Genomic DNA, 22,821 nt, shown 5'->3' on the forward strand with positions numbered 1-22,821 from the left:
CCCTCCAAACCCTGTTGGACAAACATGCAGAGCTTGATTATGAGTCAGTGTGGCTGCGTTCCACCGGAAGGAAAGAGTCCCCCGCCCTCAAAGCCCCCCCATTCAAACCCTCTTGCTGTATGGGACAGAGAGATAGCGTTCATGTCAATGCTGCAGCCGAAAGGTTTGATGCAAGAGAGAGGACGATCACACTGAAGCACTGGAATGACATCGGCCCCTATGTCACTGCATGAGAAGCCCCTACCCGCCCTCCCAAACCTCCACGTTGCGTGTGTGTTTGGTGACATGCCCCTCCCTCCCTCCCACTCCGGCCCAACCCAAAGTCCCTCCTCGAGCAAAAAGCGGCATGCAAGCGTCAGCGAGGACCCAGGTCGGTCAGCCCCCATGCTGCTGCTTGGCGCCGTTACCTCCTCCAGCGCGTCGATCAGGAGCCCGTTTTGTTTGTAGCGCATATAGGCGTTAGTGCCCCGAATCTTGGCAGCACGGATTCTAGCGAGGCGAGTTTTCTGTTTGAACAAACAGAACCTCTGTTTTAGCCCCTGACGGTCTGTCTGTCTGTCACACTAATTGGGTCTGTCTCTGCCTGACAGCAACAGAACTGGGCAGGGAGAAGTTCTGCTTAAATCTGCTATTAGGAAAACTCTGCCTTGACAAACACTTTAAGTGGAAAAAGAAAAAAGAATAGTATAATTTTTTTTATTTTTAAAGCTGCTGACATGATAATCTGTAGATATATGGTTTGTTTAGGCTTCGTCATTCCCTTATGTTATTTCTGACTCCCATTGAAATACACTCAAGCAAGTTGAGACCGTCCCGATGCGAACATCCACACAAGCACAATAAAAGATTAATATTCTGGAAGATAGTGTTTGCCCTGTCATTCTGTTACAGGCGGATAAGACAGGGACAGAGGAAAAATGGCAGAGAGAAGCAAAACAAACACTATAAAAAGAAGGGAAGAGGAAGGAGAGAGGTTGGGGGCTGGGGGTGGGTCAGTACCCTCTGGGCTCGTCGTTTCTCCGCCCGCTGGCTTTGGTGGTAAATACGGCTGAAGTTTGACACTATCACAGGGACAGGCAGGGCGATGACCAGCACCCCACTCAGAGAACATATGGACCCAAACACCTTCCCCACAATCGTCTTTGGCACCATGTCACCGTACCTGAAAGACAGAAAAAAACACACATCGCTGTAAACAGACACACAGGAGAAAGACTATATATCTATATTATTAGATTATCCTGCTACACCATGTTCCAAATTATTATGCAAGTGATATTTCCTCAGATTTTCTTAAATGGTCAATGCAAAGGATGGTCAGTATAATTTTCAAGTCATGAACTATTACAGTATAAATCCAATTTTACTGAACAAAGCTCCCCATGAGAACAGTAATTATTTCAAAAATAAAAAACTCAAAATGCACTGTTCCAAATTATTATGCACAGCAGATTTTCTAAACATTTTATGGATTATAAAGAACTGCAAACGGTCATTCTTTGAATGTACAGCATTAAATGGTCACATGTACTAAAATCAAGGTTATTTCAATCAAAAACATTTTAACAGACCAAGTTACATGTTAACATAGAACCTTCTTTGATATCACCTGCACAATTCTTGATCCATTGAACTTGTGAGTTTGTGGAAAGTTTCTACTTGAATTTCTTTGCAGGATGTCAGAAAACCTTCCCAGAGCTGCTGGTTTGATATGAACTGCATTCAGATCTTCTGCCAGAGGAAACTCCAAAGGTTCTCAATAGGGTTGAGGTCAGAGGTCAGAGGAGGATGGTGACCACACCATGAGTTTCTCCCCTTTTATGCCCATAGCAGCCAATGACACAGTGGTATTCCTTGCAGCATGACATGGTGCATTGTCATGCATGAAGATGATTTTGCTAAGGAAGGTACGGCTCTTCTTTTTGAACCATGAAAGAAAGTGATCAGTCAGAAAGTCCATATACTTTGCTGAGGTCATTTTCACACCTTCAGGGACTCTGAAGGGGCCGACCAATGATTTTCTCCCCATGATTTTGGCCCAAAGCATGACTCCACCACCTCCTTGCTGACGTCACAGCCATGTTGGGACGTGGTGGCCGTCCACCACCAATCCACTACTGCGTCCATCTGGACCATCCAGGGTTGCACAGCAGACATCAGTGAACAAGTCTGTTTGAAAATTAATCTTCATGTACAGCTGGGCCCACTGCCACCGTTTCTGCTTGTGAGCTCTGGTTAGCGGTGGCTAATAGTAGGTTCATGCACCACAAGCCTCTGGAGGATCCTCCACCTTGAGGCTCCAGAGGCACCAGCACCTTCAAATACCTGTTTGCTGCTTTGTAAGGACATTTTAACAGCTGCTTTCTTAATCCGATGAATTTGTCTAACAGAAACCTTCCTCATTATGCCTTTATCTGTACAAACCCATCTTTGTTCTGAATCAGCCACAAATCTCTTCACAGTACAATAACGCTTCAGTTTTCATTAAATATCTAATGTTTTCATACCTTGTCATACGGCACTACACTATCTGATGATTTTCGTCAGCAGAGAGATCCTTTCTCTTTCCCATATTGCTTGAAACCTGTGGCCTGCTTAATAATGTGGAACATCCTTCTTAAGTAGATTTTCTTTAATTGAGCTCACCAGACAAACTAATCAATGCAACTCTCTGAAATTAATTAGTGATTCAAAGAGCCAATATACCACCTATAAATTTAATAGCACAAAAAAACTTATCTTTATGACACTTAAATCAAATTTGCATAATAATTTGGAACACAGTTGTAATGAAGACTGAAGCTGGTTCAGTTGTGGATAAACAATCACTCCAGGGTGTCGGGTTAGAACAGCTGATATATATGTTCAGGTGAGTTAGTGAAAGAAGAGAATGTCCAAGTCCAGAATTGAGCTTTACTTGGGTTTTAATTAGCTCTGGAGGTTCAGCTATACATATTAGGGCACAGGTGTGTGTGTGGCGTGTGTGTGTGTGGTTTCCTATAAAGATAAACAAATACAAATTATGAGAATTTGTCTGTAAACCCTTTCACAAATAAACCTAATTTCCACAATGAATACATGTGTTAATGTCTGACTATGAGAATGTAAATAATAATTATACATACATAGTAATAATAAACCCTGCAAATAATAGTGTCACACGGTAAACATAAAAGAGAAATAACGCATTTCAATTGCACATGGTCACAATTAACAGCTGCAACTAATTAACCGAGCTTAATAGCTTGATGCTAAACGGCTAACTTTAGCTCTCAACAATACAAGTAAAATACACCAAACGACTATAATACTCAACGGGACAAAGCACAACTACAGCTCTTAGACATTGACGAAACCGAACTAAATCAACAACAGTATTACTTACATTCAATGGACGCACACAATAGAAAGAGGTTATGAACGAAGTCAGCCTTGAGAACCGCACCACTCTACTCAAAACAAGCTGTAACAAATATGAACATGAAGCCACCCAGTGGCTGAAATAAAATACTGCACCTAAAATACTTTGATGAAGAAAACCTAAACTAGAGGGCTGAAAACAAATAATTAACAGTCTTTTGTACAACAGTGTAAACCTATTTATAGATCTTTGCAAAAGTACTCATGCCTTATGATCATTTTAAACACAGTTGCTTGACAAACATAAATTTCAATGTGTTTTATGTTATGAATCAGCACAAAATAGTGAATAACTGTGAAGTGGGATAGAAGGATGCATCAATTCAATGCTTTTCTGTGTTTTTTTTTTTAAAACAAATCAAACACGTGGATTACTTTTGTTTGTTGAATACTAACACCTTATCGAACCACCTTTCGTTTCAGATTAGAGCAGCAAGTCTTTTGGGGCTGTGTCTCTTCTAGCTTTTCACATCTACACTGGCATTTTACCCAGCAAATAACTGGGCAGACTGGAAGGAGGTCATCAGTGTCATCAACTACACTGATGACCTCAACATCAGTGTCATTTACACTTTCGTTTTTACACGAATGTTCAATTTGATTTAGATCTAAATTTTGACTGGGTCGTTATAACACATAAATACACCAATATTCAATAAATTAGAATATGAGTTCAGACGATGCCTTTTCATCAGATTGAAAACCCCTTTTGAAAATAACCTTTAAACCAATATAAAGCATACTTTTTTTATTAAGTCCTTAATTCTGTTTTTAAAAAACAGCCTTTTTATTATGATATTCTAATTTTAAATGCCATGTTTTTATTGCCTGTAAGTGGGAAATCATCATAATTTACAAAAATAAAGGCTTTTAAACATCCATCTAATTGTGTCTAATTAATCTCTGAAATGTGTTTCACTTATTAATAAAGTACCTGAAATAAATTGAGTGTTTAGCCACATTTTAATTATCGAATGGTTCTGTATGCCTTGAATTTGACTAGGTTTGTCCAAAGTGCAAACATTTGTTGCCCTTTGCATAATTTAGTGACACCCCTAACCACAATTCAAGAATGGCACAAATGTAGCCTGACTGCACAAGTGGTTGTTGCAGGTTAACTTTTTCTGTTGGGACAAGGGTTTTCTTTAAGAGTGCATATATCTCATTCTTGTTGCTGAGAAAATAAAAATACAAATTTTTAGACAAAAGAAAAAGGAAAACAACACAAAACTTGTAGGAAAATGTATACCTGTCTCTTATTAATGTAAAAACACAATACTTTGGTTCTATAATGTTCAAAAGCTATTAGCTCAATAAAAATATGACATGTCCAGTTTATTGCTGAGGAGCTAAAAAAAAACAATTGTATGTTCAACTTTCTCACCACTTATTTCCTTTGGTAGTGTCAGAGTAGTGGGGATGAACACAAATGCCGGCCAATTTGGATTTATTTTTACAAATGACTTTAGAAACCATGCATTATTTCATACCTTGTCTGGTTTAAATCACAATAAAAATACTACAAAGTTTGTGGATGCAACCTCACAAATTGTAAAATTTGGGGTTGGGAACACTTTTGTCAGGTACTGTAGCTGCTGTGTGTTTCATGTTATTTTAGGAGTCCTGAAATAGTTACACTGACCTTGGATTATTTCACAACTTCAAATAAGAAGTCACACATTTGAAGCGGGTGAGGAATAAATAGGACTTCTCTGAAGACTACTCGTCTTGGCCTACTTTCCTTTCTGTGCCACCCTCCTTTAAAAACCCTTTTTCATATATAATTACACACCTGCTGGCAGCGGCTAATGCCTTCACGTCGTGACCAAATGCGCTACACATCCTCCGTGACCTCCGTTAGCCAAACAGCTTGTGAAAGATACGGGGAGCGGTTTCACATGGAGCGCAAGCGAAAAAGGGGAGGGGCGGTGGGGCTGAAACCTGGGGAGTTTTGTTTGAGACGGTGCTACTGTGCTGCTTTGTTCTTTATTGTCATATTAAAACTGGTTGTGAATTATGAAACGCAGATATGGAGTGAAATCAAGTATAGAAAAAAAAAGAATATCAAAAGCTTTTGTAAATTTTTAGTAACAAACGGGCTTTATGTAATGAGAACAGTTTAAGCATAATACCAAATTTGTGTTGCTGTGCTATTAGAAAATCAGATGCGACTGCTCTTAACATAAAACTCTGGTTTAATCCGAGCTTTTTTTTTTCCACCTGCATACCTTGGTTCAATCTCCTCTCTTTACCCCATTTACAGACTTTTACCGTTTTTGATTTAATGTCACTCCTACCTAAATGTTTCTAATCAAAGGGAAAATGGTTTTCCAAGCCAAACTGACCCTATGTGAGAGAGCTGTCCACCTAAAACTAATAACTGGTTGTGCCACCCATGGCAGTAACAACTCCCATCAAGCATTTGCAGTAAACGGCAATATGTCTTTACAGCTCTGTGGAGACATTTTGGACCACTCTTGTTTTCAGGATTGCTTTGTTTGAGCCACATGGAGGGTTTTTGAGCATGAGCAATCTGTTTATGATTATGGTTATGTCACTGGATTGGAGTCCAGGACTCTGGCTTGGCCACTCCAAAACCTTCATTGAGTTTGTTTTGGGGAGTGGTGGGGTCCTTTAGTCGCTCAGACATGTCTGCTTCGGGTTGATGTTCTGTTCTATGACCTAAGTGTGCTTAAGCCTAATGTCACGAACCAATGACCGGACTTTATCCTGAAGCAGCAAAACACCTCCTGATGATCAAACACCCATCCCCATATTTACTTCTTAAAAGTTGTTTGTTTTTCATCAGATATAAGAAGAAGCACAACTTTATGTCCCACTTTTGTCTCCTAAAGGTCTTGAGAGTTATCAGGATGTCTTATAGGAAACATGAGATCTCTTTGGTCAGCAGTGTTTCTACCTTCAGGACACTCATTGTTATATTTCCTATTGAACTTTAACTTTACTCTAACTTTAACTAAGACAAGTGAGGACTGCAGGGCTTTAGGCATTGTTCTGGGTTCTTCTGTGACTCTTGGATGTACTCTTGTAGTACTTTCAGAGGTCAGCTACTGTTGGAAAATTCACTACTGTGCCATCCAGATTACTCCCGCTAAGGTTTTCTAGAATCCTAAAGACTTAAAAAGCCTTTGTAACATTTTCTAGTGTTAAGGAAAAATGATTATTTTTAGTGCTTAATACAGTTAATCTTACGACATGTGTAAAAGTTATATTCAATACTCTTATTTGGAACAGGTTTTGTCTGAGATGCGGGATGGGGCCGAATGAGCAGGCATTCAGACAAGCAGGGGCCTCCCGCTGTCACACAGAGCCATAAAATTAGCATTCCGATGGGGCAGAAGTACGGGAGTTTGGGGGAAGAGACTTCAGAGGTATCTGCGAAATCTCATCTCAGGACCTTTCGGCGCCAGGGATCCACCCGTACCAGACAGGGATTAGCACTAAGTGGTCCGCCCTTTTGCTTAGACAAAAACCAGACGGCCCTCCAATCTTTGCCGTAAATCAGGGAGGTTCTTAAGTTTCTCTGAGTCCCTACGGGAGTTTCTAATTGGTCGAAGAACGGAACGCCTTAATTGAATATATTAAATTGAAGAAACACCCACTCAGTATAAAATTTCGTGTCAGCGCTAAAAATCTAGAGAGCGGCCACTATTTTTTGCTTTTTGGGCTCTCTCCAAAGACGCGTCTTTGCCTTTTTTGTCTGTCTTTGTTTGTCTTCGTTTTGTTGATCTGTCTTCTCTGTCTTTGTCTGTATGGGGAAATCAATGCATATCTCTGTACCTCTGCAGCTTTGTTAATTGATTCATGCGTTGCTTTGTATGGGATTAAACTCTGTGATCTGTGACGTCAACGCGCTCTGTTGTTGTTTCACTTTCTCTGCAGCACCGCCCGCTAGGGATCCCGGGACTTTAAGGAAGAAAGAGCCAAACGTTTCGTCCAAAGTTAATATTAAATTATTCTTCCTTAATACTAGGCTGATTTCTACAACTTTTTTTTCCTCATTTGTTCTTTAAATTCAGCCTACTTCATGTTAACAGACCGGTTCTATTTAAATAATTCAACTCAGCAATCCAAAAAAGATCTGGTTAATCAAAGATGAATCATGATTTACTTATATTTACTTATACTTATAGCACTTATATTTTCACATAAAACCAGGTTGGTTCACATAACATTTTATCCTAGTCATTAAAAATCAGCTTTCTGAGTTTGGTCATGATTTCTTTTTTAGGTGTGACAAAAAAAAAGAATAAATTCTGTAAGGAAGAAAACACTTTTGTCACAACACTATTTCCATCATTTGTGGTTGTGAAGTTTCTCGTACAATTTTGTTGATTGTGACCCATAATCAAATTGAAATAAATTAGAGTTACTTCCTCAAAATAGATCTTATTTACTAGTGTCACATCACCCTTAGATTAGACATAAAATAAATTCCAAGCTAGACAGTGAATTATACACCATATACTACAACAAAACCATGTTGCATCTGGGTATGTAAAAAGTAAAAGGCAACAACATCTGACACTGTACTTATAGAGTTGTGATCTTGCATACATTATCTTTCAGATGCTTGTTGAGTAAAATCAATTATGCCAACCGTAATTAGAGATGTCTGAATAATACCTTTGTAGAAATATTGCCTGTGTTTGTTGAATCTGATCTGCTGCCTCTGAATCTTGGCTTTTTCCAATCACATTGGAGTCAGAAAAAATATATACTGCTTTTTAAAAAACTAAGTAATAGTTTTAAATCCAACCTGAAATGAACATATCACCTAATTACACATGTATATAACCTGTATCAAATGATGTGTTTACCAAAAAAAAGCTGAAATTTAGAGCTTTGGCACAAAGGACAGAAAAACATTTTTTTTGATTTCGATGACAAGTCAGAGCCGATAAAGCGTAAATTTCTCTAGTTTGACCACTTGACGAGTGATTGCTGCCTCACTCAAAACAAAACAATGGAAGACATTAAATATGACATCACACTGGTTTTTGTAACAGGTAAATACTTCTGCGGGTGAAAGCACTTTACACAACTTCACACTCCTCCTCCATCACAAAACAAATTGCTGACACCTCTAACTCCGACATTCCACCTGAATTCAGACAAAATGAAGGGCCAAGAGGATACTTGAAACCCAGAAAGAGGTGCAGGCGTGACAAAAAGAAATAGGATTCAGCCCTCGAGTGACAAGTGCAACTGGGAATAAAAGAAAAACATTTATCTGTAAAGGGAAGAACGTGTTCTTACCGCAATAGCTGACGTAGTTATTTGAAGAAAATGAGCAAATCAGACTGAAACCCAGAAATCCTTTGCAGAGAGCATTCAGACGTGTATTGCTTTTTACCAGTGGCCTACCACGTCTGTTGACGTGGTAAGCCACAGGCAATGCTGAGATTCACATCCAGTGCACATGAATGATTCAGGGAGTGTATGTTTTCCTTGTTTCCGAAGCCTTCCTCCAGACAACCAGCAGTTTGCAGGATTGCAGGTGGGTGAGATGAATGATCGGGACCCTAATGCGCAAATGACCTGAGAAGACCATTACCTCCAGTGAGGAAGATAAATGCAGGTAGGAAGAGACATCAGCACTGCTCAGTGTCTGTGACAGCGGCGCGTCTCTCAACTGAGGCGGCGTAATGTGAATGTATCGCTACACGGGAGGTTGACTATTTCATAAATGAAGTTGTCTAATGCCCACAGCCGTCTGCCTGAGTCATTAGGCTTTTGGGTTTCCATCACGTTGGACCCAGCGGCCTGGACTTCAAAAAAAAAAAAAAAAAAAGATGTAAAAGTGGACATTTTAATATCACGCTCCACGAGATTTTGTGTACAACGGTTTGCTTTCGGTCGACCAATCTCACACAGATGTCATTAGTTTTACAGATCATTACAAGTCAAATAATTTTCTTATGCTTCTTTTCTTATTACTCAAAATGCTAACTGGTGGCTGGGATTGGCCAGTATCAAAGTTGACCAAGCTTTTAACCCTTCGCAAGCTGGGCTCCGTAGAGCCAACATCTGGGAGTGTTAAAAAATGATAGCAACTGTTTCTAATCAATTTTGATTTTCTGTGCCGTCCTTAAGTGTTCCCAAAAATCTTAAACCGTTTCCATTCAGCATGGTAGAGTGATAGTAGGCGTATAAAATATCTGCACTGAATGGAAACCAGTAAATTATAAAACTTTGAAAGGGTTTCAACTCAAGGGAAATCAAAGCAAAACAGAAATCAAACACGTACAGCAATGTATTAAAAAATGCACTTTGAATGGGAGTAATCCTGAAGTAATGCTAGAGGGACGCCTATTTCTCGAGCTAGCTTAAAAAGAACATGAAAGAAAGGAGACAAAAAAAATACTTGGTAAAAGTAAAATAAAATTCACCCCAAACATATAAAACCTGGCCAAACGTTAAGCCATACCACATATAAATTATAAGATGGGTTAAAAAGTAACAATATGAAAATCATTAAAAATCCCCATCATACTGTTATTAAGGTTTAGTGTTCTTTCAAAAAAAGATGAAACAAGAAGTTCTGCTATCAGTGACATTTTCTCCAAAGTTGCATCCTGGTTTTAACGTCACATTTCGTCTTTCTTAGAAAAAAAAAAAAGTTGGGTGTTGGGAAAGTCATAGTATGCAAGCTGGAAGAGGCCTTAACTGTTATTAAGGCACATTCTGTCGGCATGCAAGACATTAAAGAGCCATTTCTGTTTAACAGCTGACTGTAACCAGTCAGGAGCAGATAGCCCAGCTAATTAACCATGAATTACCAGCTGAGACTCTCCAGGTAACAGTTAATATTCTGTACAACAAGCAGGTTTTTTTTTTCCTTTTTACTCAGGGTGTGAAGTCTTGCTCCACCCAATGATTCTCAATCCTTGTCTTTAGGACCCATTATTCTGCCTGTTGTAAATAAATAACTTAAACTAACAGGTGGTTAACGGGTTTCTGCGTTAACCACCCGTTAACACGTGCTGTATTCAGCTACTTGCTGAGTGGAAATATGATCATTTCAATCAGTTGGGAACAGCGGCACATCTAAAACAGGTAGATCAGTCTTCAGACAGGTTTCTATTTGATAGATTTCTGGATCATAAATGTAAGGTTGTAGTGATTCCTGGGTATGGCTTGAGAAATCAGACTCAGTTTTACAAAGATGGGGCTAAATTAGTTTGTGTTCCTTTTTTTCCCCCTCTCCAGAAAAATCATCATTTAGGAATTGGATGTCATGTTTACTGATCATAAATTTATGTTTTACATTTTTTTTTAGGTAACATGACGGTAATATTGAACTCTTATTGAAGGCTATCACACGGCTATCCTACTGCTGGCCATGCTAACTGCTTGTACATGTTTCACTTCATTAAGTGGACAGGGAAGAAGAGACTGCATCGAGTGTGGAATGCAATGTTTTCCTGCATCAACCTGTGATGACCAGGCATGGCGGTAAGCGAGGGAGGGTAGGGTAGGGTGGGGGCAAGCGCACTCGGGAGAGAAGCACTAACAGTGATGGATTGTTCACAAGAGGGAGGCTGAGACACACCAAGCTGCTCCTCCTGCGTGAAGGCAGAGGCAGGAATTAACGGCGGCGACAGATTAAAGTAATGTTCCTGCTTTGTTCTTGTTTTCTCTGACTGCCAGGTATCCACGTTCACCACCGCCAGCTGACACAACTGAGACGCAAAGATGGATGGCCGGGTTTTTATCCTCACTGCAGCGGAGGAAGAGGAACGTCGGAATGACTGAGTATCAATTCCCCATTTCCACCCACCTGAAACGGTGTTGTGCTCATGCCATGGGGGGGGGGGGGGACAAAACGCAACGGTTTCTCTAACAATCATCCTGCAGCAAGACGACGGCACTGCGGATGGAGGTCGGGCGCCGTGCAAACGGGTGGAAACTGTGGGTCTTTGAGGGAGAAATGTCAGACCACAGGGAATATTTGAAGTCTGAAAGCGAACGGATGAATGTACCCCCGCCTAGGCGGTATAATAGACCAATCAAACATTCATGAGTCCCCTGTATCAACCTGGGTGGCAGCATTTGTGTGGCTGACCTCCATCAGAGAGGCCCCGAGACAGATTTCTGCGCATGACCTCATCGCCTCACAGCGAGCGCCGCCGACACCTTAAAAACACGGACACGCCCAGGAACACACACAGGCAGTCACGAGAACATGCACCTGTTTCTCGGCATGTGTGTGTGTGTGTGTGTGTGTGTATCGGAGTGTGTGTGAAAGGGCCCGTGATTTGACATCTAGTTAAACCAATCCCCCTTCCTAAAAAGCAATCTTGTTCCTTGATTGTCTTCCAGAACCCTGCGTCTGAAATCTGACTGCCATCTGGTTTGTGGGAAGTGCAGAAAAAAAAAAAAATCTGGAAGGCTTTACGCTCGTGTTATTTGTTTATTCATTTTCTTCAAGGCGCTGTAGGTGCCCTCTGTCTAAAATTAAACTAAACAAAAAATGGGGTAATTTTAACTTCTGTCCTTCTCTATTATTTGGTGCTGATGGCTGAGTTTGCTGCACACAATCCAGTGGTGATTGCAAAGAAAATAGTAAGTCCTACCTACTCCTGGTTCCGATTAAAGCAGTGAGGGTTAAAGTAAGTCCTGCCATCCCACCAACTCACATTCCAGTTGTGATCATTGCGGCAGCTTAGCAATGCTGACAAAAGGATTGTGGCTGATCTTTCAGCTGAGAGGGTTTTGTCAGGAGCATTAAAATCCAATCATCCTCTGGCACCTCTGTCATACTTCCAGCTTCCACCTCCTGGATTTTCCTGTGTAACCCACTCACCTTCAGCAGAGGAGACTGCAAAGTGCATTAGTGCAGACAGAAGGAAACAGCACACATTCACAAGTGCAGGAGGGAAAATGAAAAACATTTCGAGCAACATAACCATAAAACTGTGTATGCAACAGTTCAAAAGGCCTGAAGGAAATTTCATGTTGTAATTGGACGGGAAGATCACTCTCCGGAAGGAAATATATTTCAGTTGCAGTTCATGAAACGGGAGGTAAAGCGGTGAAGTTTAGATATCTGTGCAATAAGGCTGTAACTTTACATGTATTACATCTAAAAATGTTCAGCACGAACGCGTCGTTGTTTTATACCTGTATACAAGCAGTGACATTTACGCTCGAAAGCATACACAGCCCTGTGAAAAGAATATGATAAATTATTTTCTGATTGTGCCATATATCCTGTTCAATTCAAAGGAAAGCAAACAAATCTGTTAGGGTGGAAAGTTTTTAAAATAAAGAAGCAAGAACAACCCAATTGGATAAGTGTGGATGCCCTCATCAAAATATTTCTTGGAGAAACATTTTGATTTGATTTCAACATTTGTTTTTATGGGTTCACTGTTACAATACATTAAAGAGAAGCAAACTAACCGGAAATAAACTATATATGGTAAAGTAGAGTTTTTCTGACATTTTCTCAATTTCATCCTTTAGCTAAAGTCAAAGTTTACAGTGAAGTGTTGATGATAAGAACAGCTTTTGACTTGTGTCTCATTTACTTTATATATATAATATATACAGTACAGACCAAAAGTTTGGACACACCTTCTAATTCAATGGGTTTTCTTTATTTTCATGACTATTTATAAGGCAATAAATTCCACTTATTAACCTGACAGGGCAGGTTGACCTATGAAGTGAAAACCATTTCAGGTGACGACCTCTTGAAGCTCATCAAGAAAATGCAGAGTGTGTGCAAAGCAGTAATCACAGCAAAAGGTTGCTACTTTGAAGAAACTAGAATATAAGGGCTATTTTCAGTTGTTTTACACTTTTTGTTTAGTGCATATTTCCACATGTGTTATTCATAGTTTTGATGCCTTCAGTGTGAATCTGCAATGTCAATAGTCATGAAAATAAAGGAAACTCATTGAATTAAAAGGTGTGTCCAAACTTTTGGTCTGTACTGTATATATATATATATATATATATATATATATACTGTATATATAGTATACAGTACTTTATATATATAAAGTAAATATATACAGTATATACTTTATATATATATATATATATATATATACAGTATATGTTTGTATGTGTGTGTGTGTCAGAGTAAAGACAGTCGTCAGTCATCACTGAAAGAGATGGGACCACTGAGACGTTACAAAAATTGGAGGTTTCTCCAAAATGGCTGCTCGGCAAGACTGCCAAGAAGCTCACAGAAGCACCGAAGAGCCTGCGGAAATTTATGCGCGCACAACCAGATAGCGTTACAGGCATGTCACAACAATTTACTGTATTCTCTGTATGTCTGTAGTGAATAGAGGAAGAATAAAACAAAAACCTTTTTTTCCCCAAGAAAACATTTGAACCCGGCAAAAATCTTCTAAGCCCCATGCCTTGGCGGATGTGGACAAATAGTGTAATTCTTGTAGAACAACGTCTTAAGAGTTATTAAGTACCAAGTATGCAACTTGTCTTTTACAACAGAATGCAATGAAGTGAGCAGAGCACCATTATATAATTGCTGTAAAAGTGTCCACCTCTTCCAGTCACACAGTGTCTTGTTTGTTTTCTTTGTTGTTGAATATCTGATTTCTATAACCGAGGTGATGGCCAGCAATTAACTCCTACAGATCACATAAGTGACAAACACATTCAGATGTGTGAGTGGTTTTGGTCAACTTTACATTACAACATTATTACCTCAATGCCAAATCATAACAAAAATTGTCCCTTGGAATGAAAGTTCCAATAAATTATGGCACATCTGACGATAAATTAGACCTGAGATCTTCGAACCTGCCCGGTGACGGACTGGCGACCTGTCGCCCAATGACTTCAGAACATGGGCGCCATCGTAACCCTGCAGGTATTGGAGGGTTTAACTGGACAGATGATGAATAGATTTTCTTGTCTCCTACATTTTAAGTCATATTCCAAAAGGCAGCTTTATAGCACCTCAGGCCAGCCATAGAAAAGTCTTCATCATATTTTGCTGCCAAGTGATGAAGGTCAAAGACTTCAAAAGAAAAAAGAAAAAAAACAGCATCTGAATCTATAAAATACTGCGATGAAGACACTGAAGCTGCCGGACTGTTTTATGAAAGCTCTCGTGCTAAAGATATTGAATCTCTCCTTCATCAAGCCACATTTTGATCTACACCACTTTGATATTTTAATGAGAAGCAATGGGATGAAACTACTTTAATTATTACGTGAACTATATCGATTAATCAGCCGATTAGAGTGAAGATGAATGAAGCCCGTCGTCGTTTCCAGTTGTCTACGCATGTTGTTTCATGACAGAAATTATGAAGGGGACTGCAATCATCTGAATAATCAGAATCTCACTCATGCTGATTTACCAGCTGTTCCAGTTCATTGGAAGTAGATGGAGGTATTTGGATTAAACATGTGGAGCTTGGTGTATTGTTTCATAATCTAAACCTGCTGTAAACTTCTCCACAACTTTATCCCTGGCTTGTTTTCTGTTTCCTGGTCTTCATCATGTCATTTGGTCACAAACGTTCTTCAACAAACATCTGACGCCTTCATAGAACAAACACAGCGGTGGACTCTCCTTGCTAATTAGTTCAACTCTAAAGGCAATTGGAAGCACTAGATTTGATTTAGGAGTATCGGAGTAAAAGGGGGTTGACCACAGATGAATCACACACTTTTCATTCACATAGCATATTCCTTCCACTTTTGACGGCTATACACATGAAATCCCCAAAAATATATTGAGGACTCTAGTTGTCATGAAATCAAAAAATAAAAATCCCAGGGTATGAAAACTTTTGCAAGGCACTGTTCTCAACCCGTTTCCTTAGAGCAAAGTCGCTAGCAAGGGCTGCTTCTTCTCCCTCCGATTTCTGTGTTTTTAGGGTTATTTTCTGTGAAAATAGGAGACATGGTTTATGTTGCACTGGTTAAGTCAAAGAGATATTTTAGTATTAAAACAAAAATATGTCACGAATGTCTAGGCCAACTACTTTCACACTCAGGATGCCTTTTTCATTTCCGAAAGTTGAGAGCTTTAAATTTCTCTCTGTATGAAGTGTCCTCAGTCTGTCATTGATATTTCCATGAATGCATAATTTTTTGTCTGACCTTCACCAGCCATCTGATTGCACACGCCTCCCTATCGTGCTTCCTGAGGTAATTCTCTAGCCCAGTTTCACAGCTCAGTGGCTTCAGCACTACAGACGAGCACTCCGAACCTGCGAGACCAAAACCTGTCAATTATTTGGAAACCCTGATACTGTCACTGGCCGTTCGCAAAGTTGATAATGGCAGAGACGGGCATTAAAAGTGTGTGCGGATAACAAGATAGCAAAGAGGCCGGGAAGTATTACATACCGTACCCCCACGGTGACGCCATGTCGAGCTGCTGCCGAAGATCAAAAGGTGCCAGAGGGGACATGCTCCCAACATTTTTTTTTTTTTTTTTGCTACAGACTTCCATAGACATTAACCTGACTGTACAGGAAAGGCTCCATGTGTCATGTCAAAGAGCAAATGGTGCATTGCTGCGCAACAATCCCATTCTCGGTACCTTTTCCACACAGCTGAAAGAGCACAATATTCATCCTTGCTGACAGTTAAATAATAGATGTAGAAAAAAATGTAATTTTCCCTTTGAACTCTATCGTGCTATGAAGTATGAATTCAGAGTTTGAGGGAAATAGATTACACTGGCGGCGTGCCACGGAGGCATACAAACATGAGTGACAAGATGATATAAATTTTTTCCTCAGTTGTATTTGTGAGGACTGCAAGATTTATGGAGTGCTACTGGAGAGGTTGTGACGGTGGTTTTGTCATATTAAGAGCACTCATAAAATATTTACTTTGAGAAAAACACCCCCCACACCCCAAGAAAAACGCTCTATGCCAAGCGGCGGTGAATCTGGCCGTTGACTAAGAAAAGACAAATGTGCAGAGGCCTGGAAAAGTATTTTGTCATGTTACAAGCAAAAACTTCAATGTATTTTATTGGGATATTATGTGACAAACCACTACAAAGAAGCCCATTTTGGTGGACAAAAAGGTTTTTATAATCTTTCACAAAAAGTTATGCAGGCATTGTTGTTCAATCATGTTAATCTGATACCCTCAAAATAAAATGGTGTCTATCTGAGTACAGGCCTGTCACGATCACGAATTTTGCTGGACGATTAATTGTTCCAGAAGTTATAGCGATAAACGATAATATTGATATTTTGTGTATTTTAAGTAATGTGATGGTAATGGAAAAACAAGAGCACATTCTAAAAAAAATCTGTAAACTTTAAATCTAATGAACATTTAACACTGGCGCTGGACGACATTTTAAATATTCAAAATAAATAAACAAAACAACAAATACAATGAATTTTGAAGTCTTTGTGAATAAAACTGTCCTTCTAAATAAGAGCTAGTTGAGACCAAAACACCAAACTGAAGACTTTTATCATCCAGTTTTTGGTAGAAAGAGAGAGAAAAAAAAGAGATAAACAATGAATAATTCCAATGGAAATTATTGAGTTTGTTTTAATTTATCATGCGATTGATTTATTGATTATTGTGACAGGCCTACCTGAGTATCAACATTATTGAACAAACAGCATCTTGAGGACTGAGGACCACACCAGACAGGGCAGGAGGTAAAGTTGTAGGGATGTTAACAGCAGCATTAGGTTATAAAACAATATCCTACATTTTGACTACTCAACATATCACTAAACACCCTAAATATGGTGGTGGCAGAATCATGCTGATGGAGTTCTTCTTTTAGGGAAATTGGTTAAAGCTGATCAAAAGTTGGATGGAACAAAATACAAGGCAATACTAGAAGACAAGTTGCATTTTCCATCCTTTTTTTTTAAAGACTTTAACCCCTCATCTGTCGTGACAACACACATGTCATCATGATTGAGAACAAAGAATATGTGTTAGAATGGTCAAGTCAAAGTTCAGACATGATGCTATTGAGAATTGTTAACAAGATCTATTTTACAAAGAAGGATCAGAGAGACTTGAAACTGCAACTGCTGGAAAGGTTGTTCCACCAGGCACACCTGCCACACTTTTCAGATTTTCCACTCTAAAAACAAAAATGCATCATTTATTTCCACTTCATTATTCGTTACCCTTTTTTTTTGGGATCTTTTACATATCAACACAAAATGATGGGGAAAAATTTCAGACAGATATGAATACTTTTGCAAAGCACTTTACACAAATTGACCGTTATTGCAGAAAACAACATGGACAAAGTAGCTTGTTGAATAAATTATCTGCTTTGTATCTATTCTTTTGAATGAATGTGCTAAATCGATATTGTAACATCAGCAGCATGTTAAAATATTTAATAGATTCTGTGTTTACCATCTCCGCTGTGAGCTGACTGTCAAAGAGTGCAGTTGAATAAAAGTAATGATGAACAGACTGGCAGCATCACCGGGAGAAAACAGCCTGCAAGAATTTGTCAGTGCAGCGGCAACGCTACGGCGTGTTGCACTGCGGTGCTGCGAGATATACCACAAGGTTTCCAGAATCTGAAACACAATAAACGATCATGATCTCCAGCGTGATCCCGGAACACAATGCATCATCCCCGTTGCTCCGTGCTGCATCTCTGGCTGCAGGCCGGGTGCACAACATCCAAAACGCCAGGCTCTCCTGAGTTTGGACACCAAAGACTGATGGGATTAGGAGTGTGTGGGCTGATAGGATGCTGCTCTGATGCTATCCTTCAGATATACATCATTATAGAGAGGGGAATCCCACAGGCACCGGGATTAGCCCGCTAGATTTTCACTGCAGGTGATAAGCGGGAGGAGGAGAGGCAGGGAGAGCAACACATCATAATGGGGAGATGGGAGACAAAAGATAGAGAGGGGAGCCAGAGGGCCATACTGCGTGCCGTACGGCATGCAGGAGGGAAAAACAGATTGCTCGAGTGTTACGAACTGTGAACAATAGCTGCAGAGATAGACAAACCTGAGACAGATAAGTGTCAGTGTTGTTCTGACTGGATTTTGAACTGCGGTAAAATGAAGTGCGCAGCAGATATGAGAGATACAGCTAGGCAAATAATAATAAAAATAAGTGTTGAACACGTTTTTCTCAGTAGAAATACTTCTCCTGAAACAATGCAAAGGAAATCAGGAATAGTCCCTGTAATCCATACATACAAAGATACATACATACAGCTTTCCAAATCTGTAAGCATTTGGAAAGCAATGTTGCTTTGTATTGGTTTTAGTCAATATCTAATGGTTTGTCTAATTCTAATTGATGACCTGTAAAAAGGTTACTTAGGATCAAAGTATTGCAAAAGAAATGCCATGATAACAACTCACACAAGACCTCCACAGCAAAATCCTAAAAATATCATAAAACATAATATCCTCACAAAAGTCAGAAGAATAATCCAAAGAGACGTCCAAGCAGAGGTCGCGCTAGACTTTTTTTATCCGTCATCTTGACCGACAACATTAAAAAAAAAGGTCATGTACTATTTTTACCTGTCAAATTATAATCATATTAACATTAGGCTATTTAGCCGCATTTTTATGCTGTTTAGTTAATATTCACCTAGTTGAACCGTGACCTCTGCGTCCAAGAGCCTCTTGTTGACTGACCTGAAGTTACTTTGTTTTCCCTGTGAAAACAAAGTAGTTTTAACTTCCGTGGCGACACAGATATTCACAACATAATATTCCATTGCTGCAGAACATTTTGTCAAACCAATGAAATAATGGAAGGAGACTGGCATGTTGAAACTAAAGTTCAACTCAGAAGATGTCAGTGAATGCGCAATGTTTGAAAAAGGGAGGGCAGTATGGAAGTGGGAACTTGGTGGTATCGTACTGTTTTTCAGCACATGCTGATGGCAGACTGTATAAAGTAAGGCTGAATGAAGGAATTAAGTCGGGCATTCTTGACTAGAACTTGAAAAGGTAACAAGAATAGATTTCTCAATGACACAAGGATCCCAAATACACAACCAAGGAAGCTTTCACTCTGGAAACTTCCTTGGCTTTCACAAAGGAAAACCCTCTAGAACGTCTCAATCAATCACCAGACTTGAATTTAACTAAGGAATCAATGGTAATAATTAGGCATCAGAGTGCATAAAAGAGGCCCTAAAAACCCTCAGGATCTGAAGGCAGTTCGTTTTGAAGAATGGAGTTTAAATCATAAAGGAGCAACACGTAAAAAAAGAGTTTTTCCTTTTAAGGGAAGGTCGTTGCCATTACCAAAAGACTTCTCAAGAACATAAATTAGTAAGCATGTTTAGTATTGATTTCCTGTGTAATCCCACTTTATTCCAGATAACTTAGCTTAATAAATACATTGTTTAAGATATGTTCACTACTTATGAAGCCCACTGAATTTTCTTTTCTTTTCTTTGGATGCATCTTCAGCAATCCAGTCAGTGCCTAGAGCTGCAGGTTAGCCCGCAAGAGCTTCAAAGACAGAGACAAGAAGCACGCACCTTGCAATGGTAGTGCATTATAAATAAAAAGTAAATGACGACTTTATGGCGCAGTGCTGCCAATGAGGCTTTGATCTTCTAGCTTAACGTTCACTGCAGAGTCTTATGAGCCACACAGACTCAATAAAGACCAGCAAAATGACTCTCCTTTAGCCACGCAGACGCAGATAAACCCCGTAGAGTAATCCTCCACGTATAGTTTCTGCAAAGGCACCTCAGCTCTCGCTTACATATCAAACATGTATTCCCTCAACCCTTCCAAATCCCAGCTTAACCCTAACCATAAAAAAAAAAAAAACCTAGGCGGCTAGTTATCAACACGGCTTTGACATTAGCATGCGCAACCTCCCTCATTTGGGAGATCTTCTTAAGAGTCAGGAATGATAAAAAGTCTTTCCTCTCCGGCGCTCTTCCGATCCTGACTTTGACTCACCCTTCGTCTGCCCGGACCTGCCTGCCTCCCAACTATGAGCTGGAGATGAAACGCTTCATTCTCTTTTCCCTCTCCTTTTCTTCCCCGTCTCTTTTTCTATTATCATGCAGCGCTAGCACAGCCCTGCTTTGACATTTTTCTTCTCTTCTTCTGCTCTCCGGTCTCTCAGGCTACACCCGCTGACTCTTGGGAAACAACTGCTGTCCTATGCAAAAATAATATAATACCCACCCCCCCTCAAAAAAAGCCTATTACCTTACTATTATATGCCAAGTCACCTTTACTTCAGCTCCTTGTCGTCATAATTGCAAGCAATTCCTTGTGGCGCTTTATTTTAATTACAGGATGAATTGCTGCTGTGTTGTTACAAGTGCCTGCATGTTCCCATTAAACTACATGTTACCTTGAGAACGTGCTAATGTGAGAGCAATTAGTTTGAAACGGAAAGTCAAAAGGAAAATACAAAAAAAAACCAGGAAGAATGAACTCCACTGTTTAGGTGTTGGCCCATCTTTGTCTCATAGCGTCAGGGTCTGAAAATACATTCCTTCAGCACAGTCATAGAGCTCTGATAATAAAATCACTCTGCTTTGTGGCTGAATGGGTTGAATAAAGACACATTAAAGAGTGGCTGGAGGCACGGCGAGGCGCCAAAGCTATGGATTAAAAAAGTAAAATGAGAATAAATTAAAATCATCGGAACATTCAAGCGATTATGCTAATGAGCTCATTATGTATTCACCGTCAGGACGAGTCAGTTAATCGGCATGCAGATGAAGAGTGAACGGTGGCATTTAGTTGAACACAGAAAACTTTGATTTTGCAGTAACTTGCATTACATTTAATGCCTCAAAGCCTGCAGCGAGGTTAGAGGGGAAAGCTTTAATTCACAGAATTGATTAATTACAAGAAAATGCGTGTAGAATTGTAATTTATACACAGTTAATGAGACAGAGGTGGTGGGAGCAAAGGAGTCCCACAAGGCGCTGTACTCTCACCACTGTTTTTCACTTTGTACACTTTCAGCACGAGTCAGAGTCATGCAGAAATACTCGGATGACTCTGCAGTTATCAGGACAAGACGCTGGTAGACCATTTCAGATCATAGTTTGTAACAATAATCTCAACGTTGACGTGAACATAACAAAGAAGATGATTCTTCGTTGACTTGACTTATGTTCTAACCATTCCAGATCCATCTTTGCATGGTGGCAGGGAGAATTATCCTGCTGAAAGAGGCAAGAGTCTTTCTGGGTTCAATGGTTCTATAAGTAGTCAGCAACAATGCTTATGTTATCAACCACAAGAGTTAACATTGTACAGATCAATAATATGGTTTAATGGTCCTTTTAACTATTTAGGGACATCAGCCAAGTTAAAAAAAAGTAACAGAAAATGCAAAAAAAGAAAAAATAAAGCTTATGCTTAGCTATTCTTGAGCAGATGGGTATTCAAGGTCAGACCTGCGACTGCTGTTGTCTGGAAAAAGAGGGAAAAAAAGAGGCAGGAGAGGTCTTTGGGATTAGTGGCTCTGTGCTGGAAAGGGGAACTGGTCCAGGAGCCTCATCACACTGACAGCAGATTAGTGCTCTGCAGCGCCCGAGCAGACGGTGCAAGATTAACTTTGATGTGCGATTCCACACGGAGCAGCCGCTGGATATCAGCTTCCTCAACCAAATGGCCCCTTAACTCAGAGTTTGCAGTGTGTGCATTCGCGATTTGAAGTATCTGGAAATCAGCCTTTTTTTTTTTTTTTTTAGCAGCAGCAGGTTACAACCTGACCAGATTTAAAGCAGACAGTTTGTGTAATATTTCACCTACCATAAAAACAAATTTACAAGGTTTTAAAACATGCAGTGGATGTTAGACATGTAGGCCTTGGTTTAATCATTGCTCTCACTCCACTGGCTTTATGGATGAGGGGAATTTTACTCATGAAGTGAAGCACTTCCTTACAAGTAACTCGTAAAGACAGTTACACAATGTCTCCAGTGGATCTTGAGGAGCTTTTATAAAATACAGCTCCAGATTATGTCACCGTGTTGTCATCCGGGTTATCTACGCTCAGCCTCGGAGACGTTAAACTTTTCAGATAAAGCCTGGGAATAAAAGTTTTAAAGCAGCGGGAATTTTCCAGTCAGTGAGGGATTAAGGAAAGAGGCTTTCAAGTTTTTGATTTATTTATACTTTTTTTCTAGACTTGAGAATCAGAAAAGATTTGATCTTTTATTTTTCTTCCCGCCCAACCTGAGGCAAATAGGTTTAACAGGATGGATGATCAAACACTAAGCGCAATAACCCCTCCATTTATCAACTGTTCAAACAATTAAACCTAAATGTCAGAAAATAATTGAAAATGCCCATCACCATTTAGCAGTTCTGAAGATGATGTCTTGACCTTCACAGCTATACGATGCCTTAATTTCCTACTGCGGAAGACAAAGACAGAAAGTCTACAGTTTTATCTCTTATA

General features: G+C 39.7%; 1 protein-coding gene across 2 annotated transcripts in view; it reads right to left on the bottom strand.

The window, feature by feature from the left end:
* The window catches only part of LOC102226299 (potassium voltage-gated channel subfamily D member 2-like), a 75,066-nt gene that overhangs the window by 9,673 nt on the left and 42,572 nt on the right, over window positions 1–22,821 (bottom strand). Inside the window, exons 3-4 of one of the 2 annotated variants that reach the window (XM_005796281.2) lie at window positions 1,000–1,162; window positions 408–506 (exon numbers count right to left, since the gene is read on the bottom strand). In XM_005796281.2, coding sequence (XP_005796338.1) covers window positions 408–506; window positions 1,000–1,162 — 262 coding nt within the window. The remainder of the gene's footprint in view (window positions 1–407; window positions 507–999; window positions 1,163–22,821) is intronic. The other variant, XM_014474065.2, reaches the window with a different exon arrangement.

The sequence above is a fragment of the Xiphophorus maculatus genome, chromosome 2, assembly GCF_002775205.1.
Source record: "Xiphophorus maculatus strain JP 163 A chromosome 2, X_maculatus-5.0-male, whole genome shotgun sequence".
In the NCBI taxonomy this organism is placed as follows: Eukaryota; Metazoa; Chordata; class Actinopteri; order Cyprinodontiformes; family Poeciliidae; genus Xiphophorus; species Xiphophorus maculatus.